Raw genomic sequence first — 17,910 nt, 5'->3', positions numbered from 1 at the left:
CTGATGCCAATTAAGAAATAATCTGAATTACCAGGAGAGAAGGTACACACATGAAAAATAAATCACAGCTGAATTACTCACTGAATGATTTTAAAAAGAAAGAAGTCCAAACCTGTGGTAGGGCTAATCAGGTCATTTTTACTGATTAGATATGTGACACTCGACTGCTCTAATTTTCTCCTATTTAAGAGACTCTCTTTCAACATCATGAAAATAATACCCAAGTAGAGAATAAGGGTAAGAACTTCACCATTCCAAAGATGAATTGTGATTGTGGAGAAAACCCAATGAATCCCAAACATGGGACAGATGCCAAGACGTGGTACAAAGAGGGAGGAAGGAGAAGAAAGCCAGAACAGATCTAGCCAAGTTGGGGCCCATGCAGTGCCAGCAAAAAGCCTACACGGCTAAATCCAATCAAAAGACATCTAGATTTCACTTGTAACCACTCTCCTATCTCTCTCTCCTTCCTAGTATTACAGCCATTCTCTTAGACCTTTATTATTTCCTACGGGGAGGACTGTAATAATCTTCTCTGCTATCACATCAATCTTCCAAACGGTACACGTCCATCATGTCGCTCTACTGTTTCAATATCGTTCATGGCATCCCCATGCCCACATCACAAAATCCTGGCATTCAGGGCTCCTGGCACCCCCGTTTTGAGGGTGATGGGCCCATCAGAAGACTAGATGAAATTCCTGACATTGTCAGTTAATAGATGTGCTTCCTTGGGCCAATCATTTAATCTTCTGAGCCACAGCCTCCTCATTAGAAAAAAAGAAGGAACCAATTGGATATTTAATCAATGTGAGATGGCAGTGCAGACTGTAAAAGCTGAACAAAGGTGCAGTATTTTTATCACCATTTCAATACATATTCTGCTACTCATCTTCTGCAATTCCGATCCTCTATATATACTTAATAGATATCCAGCCACTTTGCCTCTCATTTCCCTAAATGGTTACACTCTCCTTCCACCTCTCCCAGTCTGCTACCTGGAACGACAAAGTATTCACTATTGCTCACTCCCTCCTCTGAACCCCCCAAAGTAAGCAATAATAGCTCTTATTTACAAAGTGCCTATGAGTATTTTTCTAGGTGCTTTACATTGTTTTCCCAACAGCCCTGTGATTGCTCCCATTTTATAGATGGGAAGATTAAGACAGAACAAGTGAGACTTGCATTATCTCCAAGGGGCTTTTCCAGGCCTTAGAGCAAGGGAGGTCCAAAGCTGGTGGTGGCAGGCCAGTACGGTGGTTGGAAAGCTGTGATGATTCATGTTTGTTCACTGCGTTCCCTTTTACATGTATGAACATGAAAAATAGGCTTCATTCAATAAGGTAGCAGGAACATACATTTCAGTCTATGTTATAGCCAGTAAGGAGGAAGAGGCCGCCAGTTAAAGGGAAAGAGAACCACTGTCAGGATAAGGGCAAAAAAAAAAGGGATGAAGGAGGCTCTTTCAGCTGGAAATCCCTTTGATAGTCAAAAACATTGTGTTTTGGTTCATTTTGAGAGTTTAGGTTCCATGTCAATTCACAGCATCCAAAGGTTATATTGGGAACCCTAATTTATTTCATCATTTTGATCTAACTTGGCATTGATACACAAAGAAGAGAAGAAAATCAGGGAACAATCCTTTGGGAGTAAGTGGCCACTCAGCACACCTGTCACATAGCCCTAGGGCACTTCTCTGCTGGGATGACCAGAGCCACCACAAAGGTTTGAAAGTGTGCTCTGGGTTTTACTCATTTGTCGAATATTTCTTAGCTGAGAACTGTGGCTGCCACTGCCACCCATCCACCAAAACCCATTCTCTGTTTCTTCCTGGGCACACAGCTAGGCTACATCTCCTGGTCTCCTTTGCACTTGGCCAAGGGAGCAGAGGTTATGTACCCTTCTAAGCCTGGCCCATAAAGCCTGCCACTCGTGCTCCCCCCTGCTTTTTCTCCCTGTGGGCTAGAAAGCCGATGACAAGGATCACAGAAGCCTCAGAAGCTACACGGTGAGACGGTACAACCACCATCTGCAGTGCCAAAGCCTGCCTAAACCAAGTACCCTGGGAGATCCACTCAAGACCATTCAGTAGGAAACATCAATTTCTGTTGTGTTTGAGCCATGAGATTTGGGGCCTACTTGTTACCACCATTTTGCCGACCCTGACAAACTCATGTGCTAGCTTGTGCTTCACTGGGGCCCCAGATGCAGACACACAATGCCTGCATTGAGTTTACTGTCTAGTGAGCCACACTGTGGCCGTCACTGAATTGTCCTGATGTCCTGAAGGCAGGAGTAATATTAACTAACACAAAGTTCAGAGCATGATCTAGAGCAAGGGCAGGCAAACCTTTTCTCTAAAGGGACAGACAAAAAATATTTTAGACTTTGCAGGCCATACATGGTTTCCGAGACAAATTCTTCATCTCTCTCTCTTTTTTTTTTTTTTTAATATATATAACCCTTTAAAAATTCAAACAACATTCTTAGCTTGGAAGCTCTACAAAAACAGGCCACGAACCAGATTTGGCCTGTGAGATGTGATCTGTCAATCCCTGGTCTAGATTTCCAAAATCCAGTGGAAGGATCATATTTCATGACATGTAAAAATTACATGAAATTCAAACTTGGGAACTATAAGTAAAGTTTTATTGACATTTATTCAGTTACATATTATCTGTGGCTGTTTTTGCACTACCAGGGCAGAGCTGAATAGTTATGACAGGATATGGCCCACAGAGCCTGAAATATTTATCTGACCCTTTATCAAAAAAGTTTATGAAACCCTGGTCTGGAGGTTACAAAAGAGAGATCATCCTGTTTGAGTAACTAGATCCTCTATAGCCCAAGGAGGACACTGGATGTCCGGCTGCTTGGGTGCCATGCTAAGAATTTGACATCTCTAGCCACCATGGAAGGTGGCTCAACAGAGTTGGGAGTTTTAGGGAGTTCTTACCCTAAAACAGGGTAAGAACAGCTATCTTTACTGGCTACCTAGAGTGTTCTGATGAAACGGGTTAGATAAGCTGCTGTCAAATTTTTCTTTCATCAATGTGCTGAATGACCACAGTAATACACTCACTAGGGAGGTTCAGTTGAGCTAAATTCACTATGACAATGTGGACCTTCCTAGAAGCCTGGTACATTAGAAAACAAATGCTTAGACAGCAGATACAAGATCAATCAGTGACATATGCTGTTTTTATTACTGGATTATTGCTATTAATAAGGCCCTTCAAATTCATGACACGATTTACATCTTTTTTTTTTCCCCTCCAGCCTTATTGTGAAATCATTGGCACTTAAAGCAATCTTAAAGCAATTATAAGTAGTCAGATTTATGGATATGGAAACTAAGGCTCAGCATGTATAAACAATTTGCCCAAGGTCAATGAACTGAAAATCAGAGCTTAGATCTGGGTCTAGCTCTATCTGAATTCAAATCTGATGCTCTTTCTATTACAACATAAGGCCTATCACATATTGGTACTTCAAAAATTTAAAGACACTACCATAATTTACTCACTAGCTATGCCAGGTTCAAGGAGTTTTTTGTTTTGTTTTGTTTGACAGCCAAGGTTCAACTACATTAAAATACAACTAATACATATTTTATGCCAGACATGATGCTAAGTGTATTTCACATTTGGTCTCTACCTCTTCAGTTTCCTCATCTGTAAATGGGTTTGGCAATAGCAGTTTCAGAGCACTAAAGTTGAGTTAAATGAGTCCTGGGCACACAGGAGATTCTTAATAAGTAGGGCCTACAATTAAAAATGCTAAACTTTATGCTGTCCTAAGTGTTCACACATTTAGGTTTTTGTATAAAATGAGGAGTGACGCTCAAGACTTTGAAGATCTATTCGAGCCCCAAAGGTGTTAAAGCAAAAATAAAAAGAAAGTATTAAAACAATCAAGATACTGGGTATCTTGGGAAGTCCTCCCACAAAAAGGGAATAACGCTTGGGACATCAGCACAATACTTATTTTAAATACAAATCTGGGGTCTGTGCTTTGATATTAACAACTAGATTATTACATTGTCTATTTTAAAGAGAAAATTCAACAAAAAATATCAAGAGTAGTTTTCTTCAGTAAAATCGGGGAATTTGAATTTAGTTTGAAAGCAACTTAAAAAGAAGCATTAAACAAAAAAAGCTAGGATACTATTGATGACAACCTAATTTACAGTAACACCCATGGACTTCATTTTCCTAATATGCTCTTTCTTTTCTCTTCCCTAAAATCTGAACTGTAGCTAGCGCCCTCTTTTTGTTCCCATCACCTTTGTTATAAAACAACACTTCCTTATAACACCCAGCAGGACTGCTTCCCACAGCTAGGATTACATGGAAGGTGGGACATTCTCAAACTTTTTTGGGGTACATATTGCTGTAACATGCCCTAATTTTGCATTATATCAACCAGATCCTGTATCCCCTTACTGAATAGCCTACTGATCCAGGAGCCTAAGCTACTTCTCAAGTATCTGGTTCCCATAGAGACTGGACAGCGATCACATTGTCAGGTATTCAGTGCTTTATATGCCTGAAGAGTAAGGCACAGCCACATGCTCCCTTGACAAAGCCCAGTAACATCCCTGAACCTGTGCTCCAAGAAAGGCGGCCCGCCCCTGAACTGCTTTAAGATTTCTCTCCTGTGCCCCGAGCAAACAAGAGGGATGCAAGTTCTTATTTTTTTTTAATTTAATTTATTTTTTTATACAGCAGGTTCTTATTAGTTACCCATTTTATACATATTAGTGTATATATGTCAATCCCAATCTCCCAATTCATCACACCACCACCCGCCTCCCCACCACTTTCCCCCCTTGGTGTCCATACGTTTGTTCTGTACATCTGTGTCTCAATTTCTGCCCTGCAAACCGGTTCATCTGTACCATTTTTCTAGGGGGATGCAAGTTCTGATCAGCTTGGTTATTATTGTTGTTTGGAAGAATCCTTGTTGAGCCACAGTTTTATAAGACATGATTATCAGATCTGAGAGCAGTTCTGCCAGACTCTAAAGTTCTCTAATAAAGAGAACATGGAGCAAGCTTTCTTGCGTGCCTCAGGCTACAGTTCAACATCCTCAGCAATGGCATCTTCAAAAGTCAGGAAGGGGCGTGTCCCAGCAATGAGAACACAGGCTGACCAAGAGCGCCCAGCCCAAAGAAGGTGTTTAGGAAGAAAGCAAGCTAATAGTGTCTGAGGACCTTCTGATCCTGAGCTGTGCACTGTTGACTAAATCTGACATCTCCTGCCCCGACCACTCCTCCATGCCCCAGGCTCACCTTCCAAGTATCTCCTTGCCTAGTCCAAGTGGATGTCTAATGGGCATTTCAAACCAGTATAACACTGAACTCTCCATTTTCCCTCCAAATTAGTCCTTCCCCATCTCAACAAATTTATGACTATTCTCCCAGTTGCTCAGGACAAAACCCTGAGCCTATTACTTATTGCCCACCAGCACAGTCCAATTAAATCCTAATTCTCTATCTGCAATTGTAATAGGGAAGAACCTTTTGTATTCCACTACAAGCTAATCACTAAAGGGATGTCACCTATAAGCTTAAATTATACATAATGGCCCATCTCTGGGAACCCTGCCTCCCAGGTAATGAGTATTAAGCTAAAATACCTTGGTTTAGCTCACAGGGAACATCCTGTGCAGGCCCACCTGTGAATGACTGCAGGGAGGAAGAAATTAACACACCCCTTCCAGAGGCTGATGGGAACCAGCAAATGTTTGACTTTACTCCCTCTCCTTTCAGTATAAAAGAAGACTGAATTCTAACCCAGGCAAGATGTTTCTTTGGGACATGAGTCCACCATCTTCTCGGTTTGCTGGCTTTCTGAATAAAGTCGTTATTCCTTGCCCCAACAACTTGTCTCTCGATTATTGGCCTGTCGTGCAGTCAGGAGTACCAGCTTAGATTCAGTAACACAATAGAATCCATCATCCAATCAGCTTCTCCATCTGTGCTGCTAATGCATCAGATCACCCCCTGAAACCTCCTCTCTGTTCCCCCACCCCTCTCCCCGTACCATTAATTCTCCACACAACCAAAGTAGTCTAAAAATCTAAATCAGACCTTGTCATGTCCCCGTTCGAAGTCTTCCAAGGATTTCCTACAGCGCGTGCAATGAGATTAACCCTGCTGACCATGGTTGGGAGGCACTTTGTACCTGCCCTCATCCCAGCCCACACCTCTCTTGACTCTGCATCTCCAACACTAAGCTAGGCAACACCGGCCTCTTTGTCTCTCAAACATCAAACCCTTTCCTGCCTCTGTGCTTGCTGTTTCCTCTGCTTAGAACACTCTTTCTCCTGATAGGCACATTCTCAACTGGACCCTTCAGGTCACTTTGACCTCAGGCTCAAAGGGTCATGCTCAGGAAGATTTTCCCCAACCAGGCTTTCTGAAGTTGCTCTCTTCCCAACCCCCATCAACTTATAAACAAAGGGTAAGCTTACATTTAAACATCTCAAATCATCCATAGTTGAAAGAATATATACATTTGGCTTTGGGAAATTACAGAAGGTAAAACTTTTTATCACATGCCCTAGTATGAGAAAACTAAACATACAAACAAAATACTATCGGTTGAAGTCTCAAAATACTAATGGTTGACACTTGTAAAAATAAAATTCATGATATTTGTAATGTTTGGTTTAGATCTTGTCAAGAATCCGAATGAAAAATTCTAAGCTGCCAGTGGCTTCTAGGTTAGGTGTGAATTCCATGTGTAAACCAATAATTTATGGCCAGAGATTTACACGAGGTCGTGCGGTCATGGGATGTTCACCACCTCTCTCTAAACTGACCCCTTTCAATGGCTAACAGCACACTGATCAAGACAACTCTCTTTACATCAATTTGGCCTCTAGTGACAAAGCTTTTAAAGACTTGAGACTTTCTGGGTGGTTTTCAAATGTTGGTTTCCTAAGTGCATGCCCTTTTCAACACTTTTCCATGAGTTCCAGGAGCCAGCTCTCTTCCTTAGGAGTTAGTTGTAGGGAGATTAAAATTGTTCTGTTAAGATGATCTTCAAGACTCTTCATATTCATTGCACTTTGATATTTCAGGCTTTTAAAGTAGTAGTTTTTGTAGAAATGGGGATAGTAATAGTATTGATAGAAGAAATAATATAAAAAATCACAACTAATATTTATTGAATCCTTATTATGTGCTAGTCACAAATAGAGACTTATTTTGAATGACTGATTCTATGACCTTATTTTTTTATAATCTGTGTTTTTGTTAATTGTCTTCTCATAGAAAATTTGTTTAATAAGATGGGACATATTGTGTTTTACATATATCTTATTTCTGACAGACATTCAAATGGTGGAATATTCTTGCTTTTATAAATGTGCATTTTTCCAACCCTTTTTTGGATTAGGTGTAGCTTTAGGGTTAAAAGAAGGAAGGTTGCATTGTGAAGCTCATTGATCATTTCTCTACTTTCACCTTCAGACACCTACATATCAGGCACTCAATATGTATTTATTGAAATAACTATTTATTGAAAGAATGAATACCTGCATAAAATCTGTAAAGACAGCATGACCATTTTACATGTATCAATTTTAACATTTAACTGTGATACAAATCTGGAGTCACCAAGACACAAGAATTCACTTCCTAAGGCTTCAAAAAGATTTAATCTTTAAATCTTTCTTTAAAGATTAAAAAGATGAAAAATATCATATTCACAGGATATTTCAGAAATTACTTAAACGCACTTTAAATAACATGATTTTTGCATGGGAAAGGTTTATGGAACCACCAGGCAATCAGAAAGGGTTTCCAAGGTTTTGAGAAACCCAAATGCAGAGCATTGAAATTGAAGTTGTACTCATGGAAGGTGATCTATAACATTATTCTGTACCTATACCACCAAGATAAATATTGTAACGACTCAGAATTGGACGTATTGGTCCTTTGTCATTCAGAGGCCCAATTTTACAAACCATTCACGCAAATTTAGCTCCATAGCAAAGGGACTAACAAAGACATTCATAACAGGTGCTTTGAAAATAAAATACTAACACTGGTAATCACAGAAGACAATATCAAGCACAATATTTGCTCCATTGAATATGTTGGGAATAAAGAGAATAAAAGGATGTGACAAAAAAATACAACGCAAAATACCTTTCTATATCATCTATATATTTTACTATTTCATCCTAGAATAGCATCCAATCACCTGTATTCATTGGGGTCTGAAATAAGAATGAATGTAATTGCATAAAGTTTAACTCATTTTTAAGAGCCTAAAAAGAACTCCTTCTGTTCATATTTATATGTCCTTGTCTTACATATATATTTGACTATTTCAATAAATCAAGTTATCTTCCTTTTTATATTTTAAATGTATTATTTAAAGTTTAGCCACATTCCCATTTGGATAAAAAAATTCAATTCTAGGAATACTTACTCTAAAGAAATTAAAAACTGATGCCTCGTGGTACTCACCCTCCCGTATCTGTTGGCGTAGGACCCAGTGAGCAAGGAGTGGAAAACGATGATTGTCTCGTCCAAGTCCCAGATGAACACCCTCTACAAAGGAAGAACCAATCACTGTGTCTTTCTCTTGGTTGAGAAACCTGCTATTCAGCTAACTTCAACATGAAAAGATAGTCTTTAGATGGGAGACAAATGAAAAATGTGAATTTACTATTTTTTTTAAACACAGCTGTTCCAAAGGGTATCTCCTGGCTTTCCTCAGATATAACCTCAAATGAGGTGCAAGAGGATAAATACACTAGCAATACTGACATAAGTACAGGAAAAAAGACTATCGGTCCTTCCTACTTCTGTAGTTTTCTTAGTCATAGGTCTAAAGAAATGAAACATAAGCTAAAATGAGTTTGTTTATAACTTCTAAGACAGAGAGCGGCAATCAATGAAAAATCACTCAATTGATCTTTTCCTTATCTCTGCTCTCTGTTCATTAAGAAGTGTTAAAATAACTAATCTTGTGTTTTATTCTTATCAAGCCAAGTATTTAAAAATTGCACATAAGAACTGAAACTACATCATCTATTCACCTTAGGTTATCTGCTACGATGTTATCAAATGGATGATATATTGTTCCTGCCCAATTTTCTTCACATTTCAGAGTTAACAACTTAAGCAGACGCAACACACATGCTCCTGACACACTCTTGGGGTATTTGGAATCGAATTATTGAAGGAACTCATTTCAAAAAGGTCTTTGAGATACCACAAAAGGCCTCCCAAGCCTGCTTTACTTCTTCTTACCAATCCCACTTACACCAGTACATATTCATACACACAAGTTCTGCTGGAAATTTTCCATCTTTTCAGCCAAAAGAATCATGTTTTCTACCATCAGTTTCACTTGGGCAATAAAAAGAAACTTAATTCCAGTGGAGTCAAGGCTATGAAATCTATCACCCTTTAAAGTTTTACTTAACCCCTCCTGCTTTGAACTCCACCAAAATATGTCTCGTAAGGTGATAACCACTTCTGTTTAGAATATCCTGGGGTTTCCTTTCTCAATATACATAGCGTGTCTTTAATTTCCGAGTGGATTTTATTAAGCATTTTTCGTACAACACTTAATTTAAATGGCAATGACAGCAGTACAAGAGAATTTTGTCAAAGCAGGATTATATAATTTATGATGTTTCACTAAAGAGAAAAAAAATGCTTTACTACATAGTTAAAGTGGAAGAGAAAACAGAAATAAATAACTGCTCTATCTTCAATATGGGAAAAAAAACTGGCTTACTTATAGTTAATATGGAACAGAATGCAGTAACAAAGGCATTTGGACACCTTGCTCACAGCAGGTATACAGAATCACCAGTTAGCTACTAAAACACCTTGCTATTTACTTGGGCCTTGCCAATGACATACCTCAAGATCAGAATCTGGCGGAGGAGAAGGATTATTGTTTCTTCGGCCCCGTCCACGTGACTTCCCATCTGAACCTCGACGCAATCGATCAGAATCTGAATCTTTAATGGGTGTTGACGGGCTGTGGATTGTACTGTACTCTGTGGAAATACAGCAAGGACTTTCATCTCTTGTTCTATCACCACGGTGCCAAGATTATCCTTGTTTTAATCCATAGGGAAGTTGGAAAAGTAAAGCACATTTCATTCTGCTCAAATTCTACATTATCTTTTACAGACATCAGTAAATAATTTAAGAGATAGTTGATGCTAGACTTGTTTGGAAAGAACGTGTGATTAGAAATAATTAAAAATTAATGGAAGGTGGGAGACAACAGGTTGTACCAAGTGGGGGAGATTTTCTTTGTGGTTCTCTGTGGTGAGACAACGTACCCCCATCTCCAGGTCCACTTGCTTCTCTCTCATCCCACAAATAGCTCCTGGCCATACTGAGAGGTCCACACAATTGCCTTACCAGCCATGCTCCTGCCTACAGAAAGGTTTCTGGTTCATGGAACAAAATGAAAAGAAAAACCCCTGGGCCAGGGAAAATGGAATCAGATGGATTTTTCTTTGAAAATTTAAAATTCTCCATTTTCTCCCTCATTTTATGTGAGAACAAGGGAGCGGCAAGATGAGGAGAGCTCATGTACGAGCAATGCTATACTCTGTAAGGCATTCATCACAGGCTCTTCCTGTGTCTTCATCTCTTTGAACCAAATATCCCAAACCAGGCAGCACGTTAAAAGAACTCATCTGGGAAACTCAGAAAAACCACAGAAATAATCGTAGAGAAACCACAAAATTAAAAACAACCCCCAACCAGCTCAGAGGAAGAGCTGGGCAGTGGTTGTGGAGTCAGGAAGAGACTCTTATCCTGTCTCCAGAATAAACAAAAAACCCTCTACTCTTAGCCCCAGGTATGTTCTTTTCATAGTCCAACCAGTTCACCCATCAGACAGTCTCTACCTGCCCAAACTCCAGATGTGCCAGTGTGCTGGCTCTCCCCCAACCTCTTTGCCAGATCACTCTACTAGATACGGGTTGGAATCCTTCAGTCTAATAAGAGGAATGATTATTCTCACGAAGACGCTGATGTGACATTTCACCAAACACAGAACTGTGGAGAACAGCTAAAGACGTGGTAGCCTTTATTAATGTACTATCAGCCTTGACTCTACCAACAAGGCCTTCCATGTGTCAAACTGTGTGATCTCAGTATTACCTCCAAGTTGAAGTGCTTCTCCAAAGCCTTATGAGTCAGGGTAAATAGGAATGGACTCTGACAGAGTAAATTCTGTTTTTAAATCACATGAAACAGCCCTATGTCTCTTGTTTAACCTGAAAACCTAACTGATTCCTATCACTTTTAGATGTAGCTTTTGCATGTCCTCTGGCATAGCAAACAAGATGGCAAACTTCCTCATATAAACTGGATATGTGATCCTTGAACCTAGAAACCACCATGATGACTTACAAGGCTCTTGCTTAATTACGGCCAGAAAATTCAAAACAACTCCACTCAATGCTCAATTTGTGTTAATCGGGATGATTAACATAAACTCTGAGCTAACTCATCTCATAGAACTGTTAGAATACAGTGCCGCCTGGTGAACGATAAGCATTCTCTAAATCTATATTAGATTCTTGCAGAGGTAGATGTTTGTGGCATCTTCTCAAGATGTTCCAAACCAAGCATCTCTCTTCCATGTTTTACAGAGAATCAGGAAGTTCAAATGAATTTATTTTTTTTGGAGTTCATTAGATTCAAAGTTGTGTTTTAAAGAAAAAGTCTTGACCTCTTTTTTCTTTAAATATTCTGTGATCTACATCTCCATACAGAATCTTTATAGCCACCACCCTATACAGAACACACACCAATCTCTTTTAACAGTTTCAAAACGGAGCTGGACTTAAAGTACTTGTCTGTAAAGTCTATCTTGAATGGTGCTGAGCTCTCCAGCTTTGGAAGTTCATATCTGAGAAGAAGCTAAAGACACCAAGCAATGTGTCTTATCGCATTAACTTATCACCTCAACTTCCAGATAGTTTAGAGATAATTTTGTCCTCAAAGTCGTTTATCTTACCTAAGTTTTCTAAGCCTAGATTTCCTCCAGTTGATTGCCTATTCCTTTATTTCTTGGTGTTTACTTCTTTATCTTACCTAAGTTTTCTAAGCCTAGATTTCCTCCAGTTGATTGCCTATTCCTTTATTTCTTGGTGTTTACTTCTTTATCCCTTTTTTAAAAACTCAATTAAATCTTTAAAAATACATTCCTTCTCAATTTGTTTGGAAATAGAAAAGCTATAATGAAATCGATTACTTACTTCTGTAAACCTCCCCCCAAAGAAAACAAATTCAGTGATCAAAGTCTACAAGACTTTTAAATCATGCTATGTAAAGTTTTTCCAGGTGAAGAAAAGAAGCCCTAAAAGATGGACAATCTGAAAACTTATTAGAAGGAATATGAAATTTGAATAATGCAAGCTAGTTTTTTTCAAAAACTCCTCCTCTTTGTTTTACGAGGTAGAATTAAATGCTTCTACTCTCCTAACCAGTTTTCCCGTCTCTTAGTTCTCCTTCCTCCTACAAGTACAAAACAACAAATAATTTAATCTTCTTATCCACTAGCACCTCATGTTTCATTAAAATCCTCTCTAAATTGTTCAACTTTACCCCCACTGAGATAATGGATGTGAAAACACTCAGAAGAGCATTCATTTCATTTAACAAACACTGACTGAACGTTCACACTATTCCAGGCACCATACTAGGAGCCTGAAGTATAATGATGTATACCAAACAGATATGGTTCCTGCCTTCTTGGAGTTTAACATTCAGAGGAAGGCACTGATTCATGAATAAAAATGAGAGATCACAAAACAACTTGGAAAAGGTTATGAAACGGGAAAAGCAGAATGCTAGGTGACCACAGAGGAAGTGCATGTAGCTCAGATTTGCAGGGTCACAGAAGGTTCCTCACGATGGAAGACAAACATGCCAATAAAAAGGGTATACAAATGTGCTCCAAGTAGTCACATTAGCATGTGTGAAGGTGCAGAAAGAGAGAGCATGTTGCAGAACTGAAAAACCATCAATGTGACCTGACTCTATAGAGATAGAGTACACAGATAAGGCTGGAGTGGCAGGCAAAGAATTCAACAAGGGGCTGATGTCATCAAATTTACATTTTTAGATGGAGGACTCTAGCTCCTGTGTAGCAAGGGTCCTGGAGACAAATGAAGACTGAGAAAGGGAGACCAGTCGGGAGGATAACTCAGTCATCCAGGTGATGCATATGCTGGTGGCCCAGATGCAGGCAGTGGGGATAAGGAAGAGTTACAGGTTCAAAGAGTCATTTGAGGGCTTCCCTGATGGCGCAGTGGTTGAGGGTCCGCCTGCCGATGCAGGGGACACGGGTTCGTGCCCCGGTCCGGGAATATCCCACATGCCGTGGAGCGGCTGGGCCCGTGAGCCATGGCCGCTGAGCCTGTGTGTCCGGAGCCTGTGCTCCGCAACAGGAGAGGGCACAACAGTGAGAGGCCTGCGTACCGCAAAAAAAAAAAAAAAAAAAAGAGTCATTTGGCAGGGAAATCCATAACTAATGGAATAAAGAAGGGGGAAGGTTGACGCTCATGCTAGTGGTTTGGCAACTAGGCAGACTGTAGTATGAGCACGGGGCTTAGGAAGGAGGGATGGAGGGAAAAACATAGGTGAGAATTTGGGTCCAGCTTTGGACATATTGAAATTGAAGGTCAGCACATTTTTTTGGCAAAGAATCAGACAGTAAATATTTTAGGCTTTGTGGGCTATGTGATCTCTGTTGCAGTGACTGAACTCCGCCATTATGGTGCCAAAGCAACCCCAGACAGGATGTTGGTGAAGGGTTATGCGAGTATTTCAATAAAACTTTATTTACAAAGCAGATTTGGCTTGTGGGAGGATATAATTGCATTCATTAATGTAACCGTGTGACTATGAGATTCAAGTAAGTGACCCTGTTGTGACTGAGATTCAAGCAAGTGACTGTCACCTGACTTTTCTGGGTGGTATCACTTCTTCAAACCCGTTAAATGGTAAACGGTAAAACTGTGTAGTAAAGATAGTAAGTGAAACATGTTGCTGAACTAACTGGAGAACAAGGTCCAAAATACGGAGCTAATTTTGGGGGAGCTGATAACAAGCAAATAAGGAGTTTAATATCTAATTTTTAAAAGGCCCTATCCCAGGTGCTAAGAGAGCTGAGCCATCATGCTGTCAAAACATCCCTATCTTGAAAATGCAAACAAAGCAAGAGGAGGATAGGATTTTGTTTTTCTCATGAACACAGTAACCTGACATGCAAAAGAGATTACAGATTCTCCTCGGGTTGATACGGGCACACCGACACCTCCATCCTGGGAGGGATTCTGTGCTCTCATCTCCAACAGAACAGACCTCCGCGCAGGCACCAAGCCTAACGAAACCACTGTACGATGGGCACTGTTCCAGGTGTGCGACCTTGGGGACACTTGTTGACTGGGCTCTTTGCAGTTGAGTGAATCCGGAGGACACAGTCACAAATGACAGTGGCACTGCATGAGGAGCTAAGTTTGTTTATGAGAAAAGCAAAGCTCAAAGGCCCTGCCTGCCATGGTCAAGCCATACTGTTCACTAACCAGTCAGTCCTCTGTATCCTCAAGGGTAGCATAGCCACAGATCAAAAATGTTTTTAAAAAATTCCAGAAAGTTCCAAAAAGCAAGACTTGAATATGCCACGTGCTGCCAACTATTTACAAAGCGTTTCCATTATATCAGGTATTATATGTAATCTAGAGAGGATTTAAAGTATAGAGAAGGATGAGCATAGGATATATGCAAACAACTACACCATTTTATATAAGGGGCTTGAGCATCCGTGGATTCTGGTATGGGGCGGAGGACGCGTGTCCTAGAACCAATCCCCCAGGATACTGAGGGATGACTGTACAGGAGAATTAGGAAATGAGGTGAAAGGGCAATTGGAAAAGGAGCACGTATGCCTGGCACACCGAACACTTAGATTTTCCTTGACTTGAAGTCACCTCTGACACCTGAATCTGACAGCTATTTCCTCCCAGGTTCTCCCCCAGTCACCCAAAAACACTCTGTAAAACGGATTCTCCTCTCCTGTAAGTCAGCCTGGAATCAACCTCTCTAGTCAGAGATCCTCAGAGTTGAAAACTGATACTCCTGGAAGTTTTCTGACGATGGTTTCTGACCAGTTTGAATTTGTAGCACACTTGGTAAGCACTGATACTTCTTTTGAGATAATGATTGCTATGTATTCATGTATTCATTGCTTCCTATTCATGAAGAGGAAAACCAGTCAATGTTCATTTTGACATGGTGTATTGAGATAGAGAGCTAGCGATCTTTTGTCAATGTGAGCATTATATATAATGTATATTTGTGAACACTGCATACAATGTACAGTAGACATTTATACATTTGGTGAAAAGACCTGATTAAATTTGATTAGGCTCTTGACTTTTTTTTTTGTGATACGTGGGCCTCTCACTGTTGTGGCCTCTCCCGTTGCGGAGCACAGGCTCCGGACGCGCAGGCTCAGCGGCCATGGCTCACGGGCCCAGCCGCTCCGCGGCACGTGGGATCTTCCCGGACCGGGGCACGAACCCGTGTCCCCTGCATCGGCAGGCGGACTCCCAACCACTGCGCCACCAGGGAAGCCCCTTGACATTTATTTTTAAAGCTTGATAGTCTTTGACAGTAAAACAGAATAAATTAATGTTGTCACTTAAAAAAATACAGTTGACAAGGCTCGTGTTACTTTGGGAACAATTAAAGATATAAAACTGGATAACAAGTACAATTAGGTAAACTAATTGCTCTTGATATAATGTTCTAAACTAATGCTCTTGATCTTTCTTGATGTTCGCTTATTAATAGATTGAAGTCATCCTGAATGAAAATGAAAATAAAGTAGTTTCAGACAATAAAAAACTCCCCGAAATTCCCATTACTCTCCAAACTCTAAAGAAATTCCAGTGGTGGCCTAAACTTCACGCTTGCACTGTCCGGTGACAGAGTCACTACCATAGAAGACAAATGCTCACAGCAGAGCACGGATGTATATACACACACTCATTCAGCTAACTTGCTTTTTTCTGCCCCCCAATGAAAGGGGAACAATGTTGGAAAGGTCTTCAAAAAGACCTTTGAGACAAGTCAATTTTAAAGCAGCTAAAAATTGGTCATCTTATCCTTGCCCTGGATCTAATCTTCCATTCATACTATCCTTCTCTGCTGGAGTTTGAGGAATGAATGGGGAGGATTTTCTTATGTCTTTTCTTTTTAAATTAGTCATTAATGCCACATCTATACTGATAATGGACTGTAAACTCCATTGCCGAGTTTCAGTTCTTCCCACCTTCCCCTTTCCACTGTTGTGATTTGGGGAATTCTGACTCAGGAGACACCGCTAGCAAATGTTTTTGGTGATAAAGGTTTCTAAACAGCTCTGATGCATCTTCCGCTCACTTTCTTAGAATGCTGCTATACCTTCACCTCTCTCCATCTGTGATGGCAGCAGCTTCTCTTTCGGATTTGATCTTTCTTAAACTTCTGAGAGAAAGGTAAACACATAATGCTATCTTCTCAGGAAGTCCTGGCTCCAGCCAGTGCCCCTGGCCTACTGCCCACGGATGTGCTTGATCAGATTCGACTGGTAACTGCGTACCAGGCCAGCTCCATGGACTTGTGGCCTGAGCGGTCACAAGGCTGTGCTCAGATGGGCCCTGCACGTGGTTGAAGGCTCTGCTGCGTGGTTTTGAAAGTCTTGATCTATGAACAAAGGGCCTGCATTTTGTGCCCTAGGGCCCACAAACCATGTAGCTATCCTGCCTGTGGCTGCCACGAACAAATCCCTGAACCAGTGGAGCAAACGCCACTTTAGGATTATGTGCTGAGACCAAGCACCTACTTTACGCCAGTCAGCGTGCTAAGCACTGGGGACCCAACTGAGCCGGATGGCGGTTCCTGCCTTCACAGAACCTCAGTGCTGCCTATGGTCATGACATACTGAGGCGTCGCAAGCGACAGCATGGGACAGCTTGACCCTCAGGACCAAGTCTCCTTCTAGCCTCAAGCAAGAAACCTGCCTACCTGCCCCCTCATTCACTGAAAAAATAGAAGCACCCACTCTCCACAATTTCCATGTCTGGGTAAACCCCCTGCCAGCACTTTTCAGGAACAGTCTCCTCCCCTCTTGTTAGGATGGATGAATTTCTGCACTCCCATGGCCAGCCCCTCGTTTGGGCATGAGACCCCAGCACCCTGTCACCTACTTCAGCCAGTGTTCTTCCAGATCACTCACATATGTATACGGGCTGGATATATTTCCTGCCTAAAAATACCCCCAAATTCTCCCTCTAGTTTCTGCCCCATTTCTCTATTACCCTATAGTGTACAGCGAAAGCAACTGAAAGAATTGTATTAGCTGCATCAATTTCTCCCTGCTGGACCACTCTTCTGAAACAGTTCACCTGCCCTAACTCTCTTCTCTTTACACACCAGGTCATCCTTCCAGGCACTTCTGTCGACGAGATGCATTTTTAAATTTACTATTGTCTGTGTGCTCCGGTAGAAAGTAAACCCCCAGAGGGCAGAGACTTCATGTTGCTCACTGCTGAGTCCCCCGTGTCAAGAACAGAGCCTGGAACATTCTGGAGGCTCAAAAAACATTTGTTGTTGAATGAACTAACAACCTGGCGCATGGACATCCCTGGTTCACAAAATGCACATGATCACCGATAGTCCGTAGAGCAAAATTTAGTTTTAAACACTCTCTTAAGGAATGTGTCACAAGCGAGTACTTATCAAGGTGGCGTCACACTCAGGGAGGATCTGACAGAAGGAGAACTCAGACACACGCGGTTCCTTATTCCATCCTCTGGGTTCAGCTGACTTCATCCAGTGCAGAGCTAGGGGTAGAACTT

At 40.9% G+C, this 17,910-nt stretch overlaps 1 protein-coding gene across 1 annotated transcript in view; it reads right to left on the bottom strand.

The window, feature by feature from the left end:
- EYA1 (EYA transcriptional coactivator and phosphatase 1) overlaps window positions 1–17,910 on the bottom strand; it is a 151,894-nt gene that overhangs the window by 64,077 nt on the left and 69,907 nt on the right. Inside the window, exons 8-9 of the mRNA XM_022595367.2 lie at window positions 9,896–10,035; window positions 8,486–8,569 (exon numbers count right to left, since the gene is read on the bottom strand). Of these exons, the coding sequence (XP_022451075.2) occupies window positions 8,486–8,569; window positions 9,896–10,035 (224 nt within the window). The remainder of the gene's footprint in view (window positions 1–8,485; window positions 8,570–9,895; window positions 10,036–17,910) is intronic.

This window comes from Delphinapterus leucas, chromosome 17 (assembly GCF_059928025.1).
Source record: "Delphinapterus leucas isolate spDelLeu-1000000601 "Yukka" chromosome 17, BTC_Dleu_Yukka2, whole genome shotgun sequence".
Taxonomy (NCBI): Eukaryota; Metazoa; Chordata; class Mammalia; order Artiodactyla; family Monodontidae; genus Delphinapterus; species Delphinapterus leucas.
This window is presented reverse-complemented; position numbering and strand designations above follow the sequence as displayed.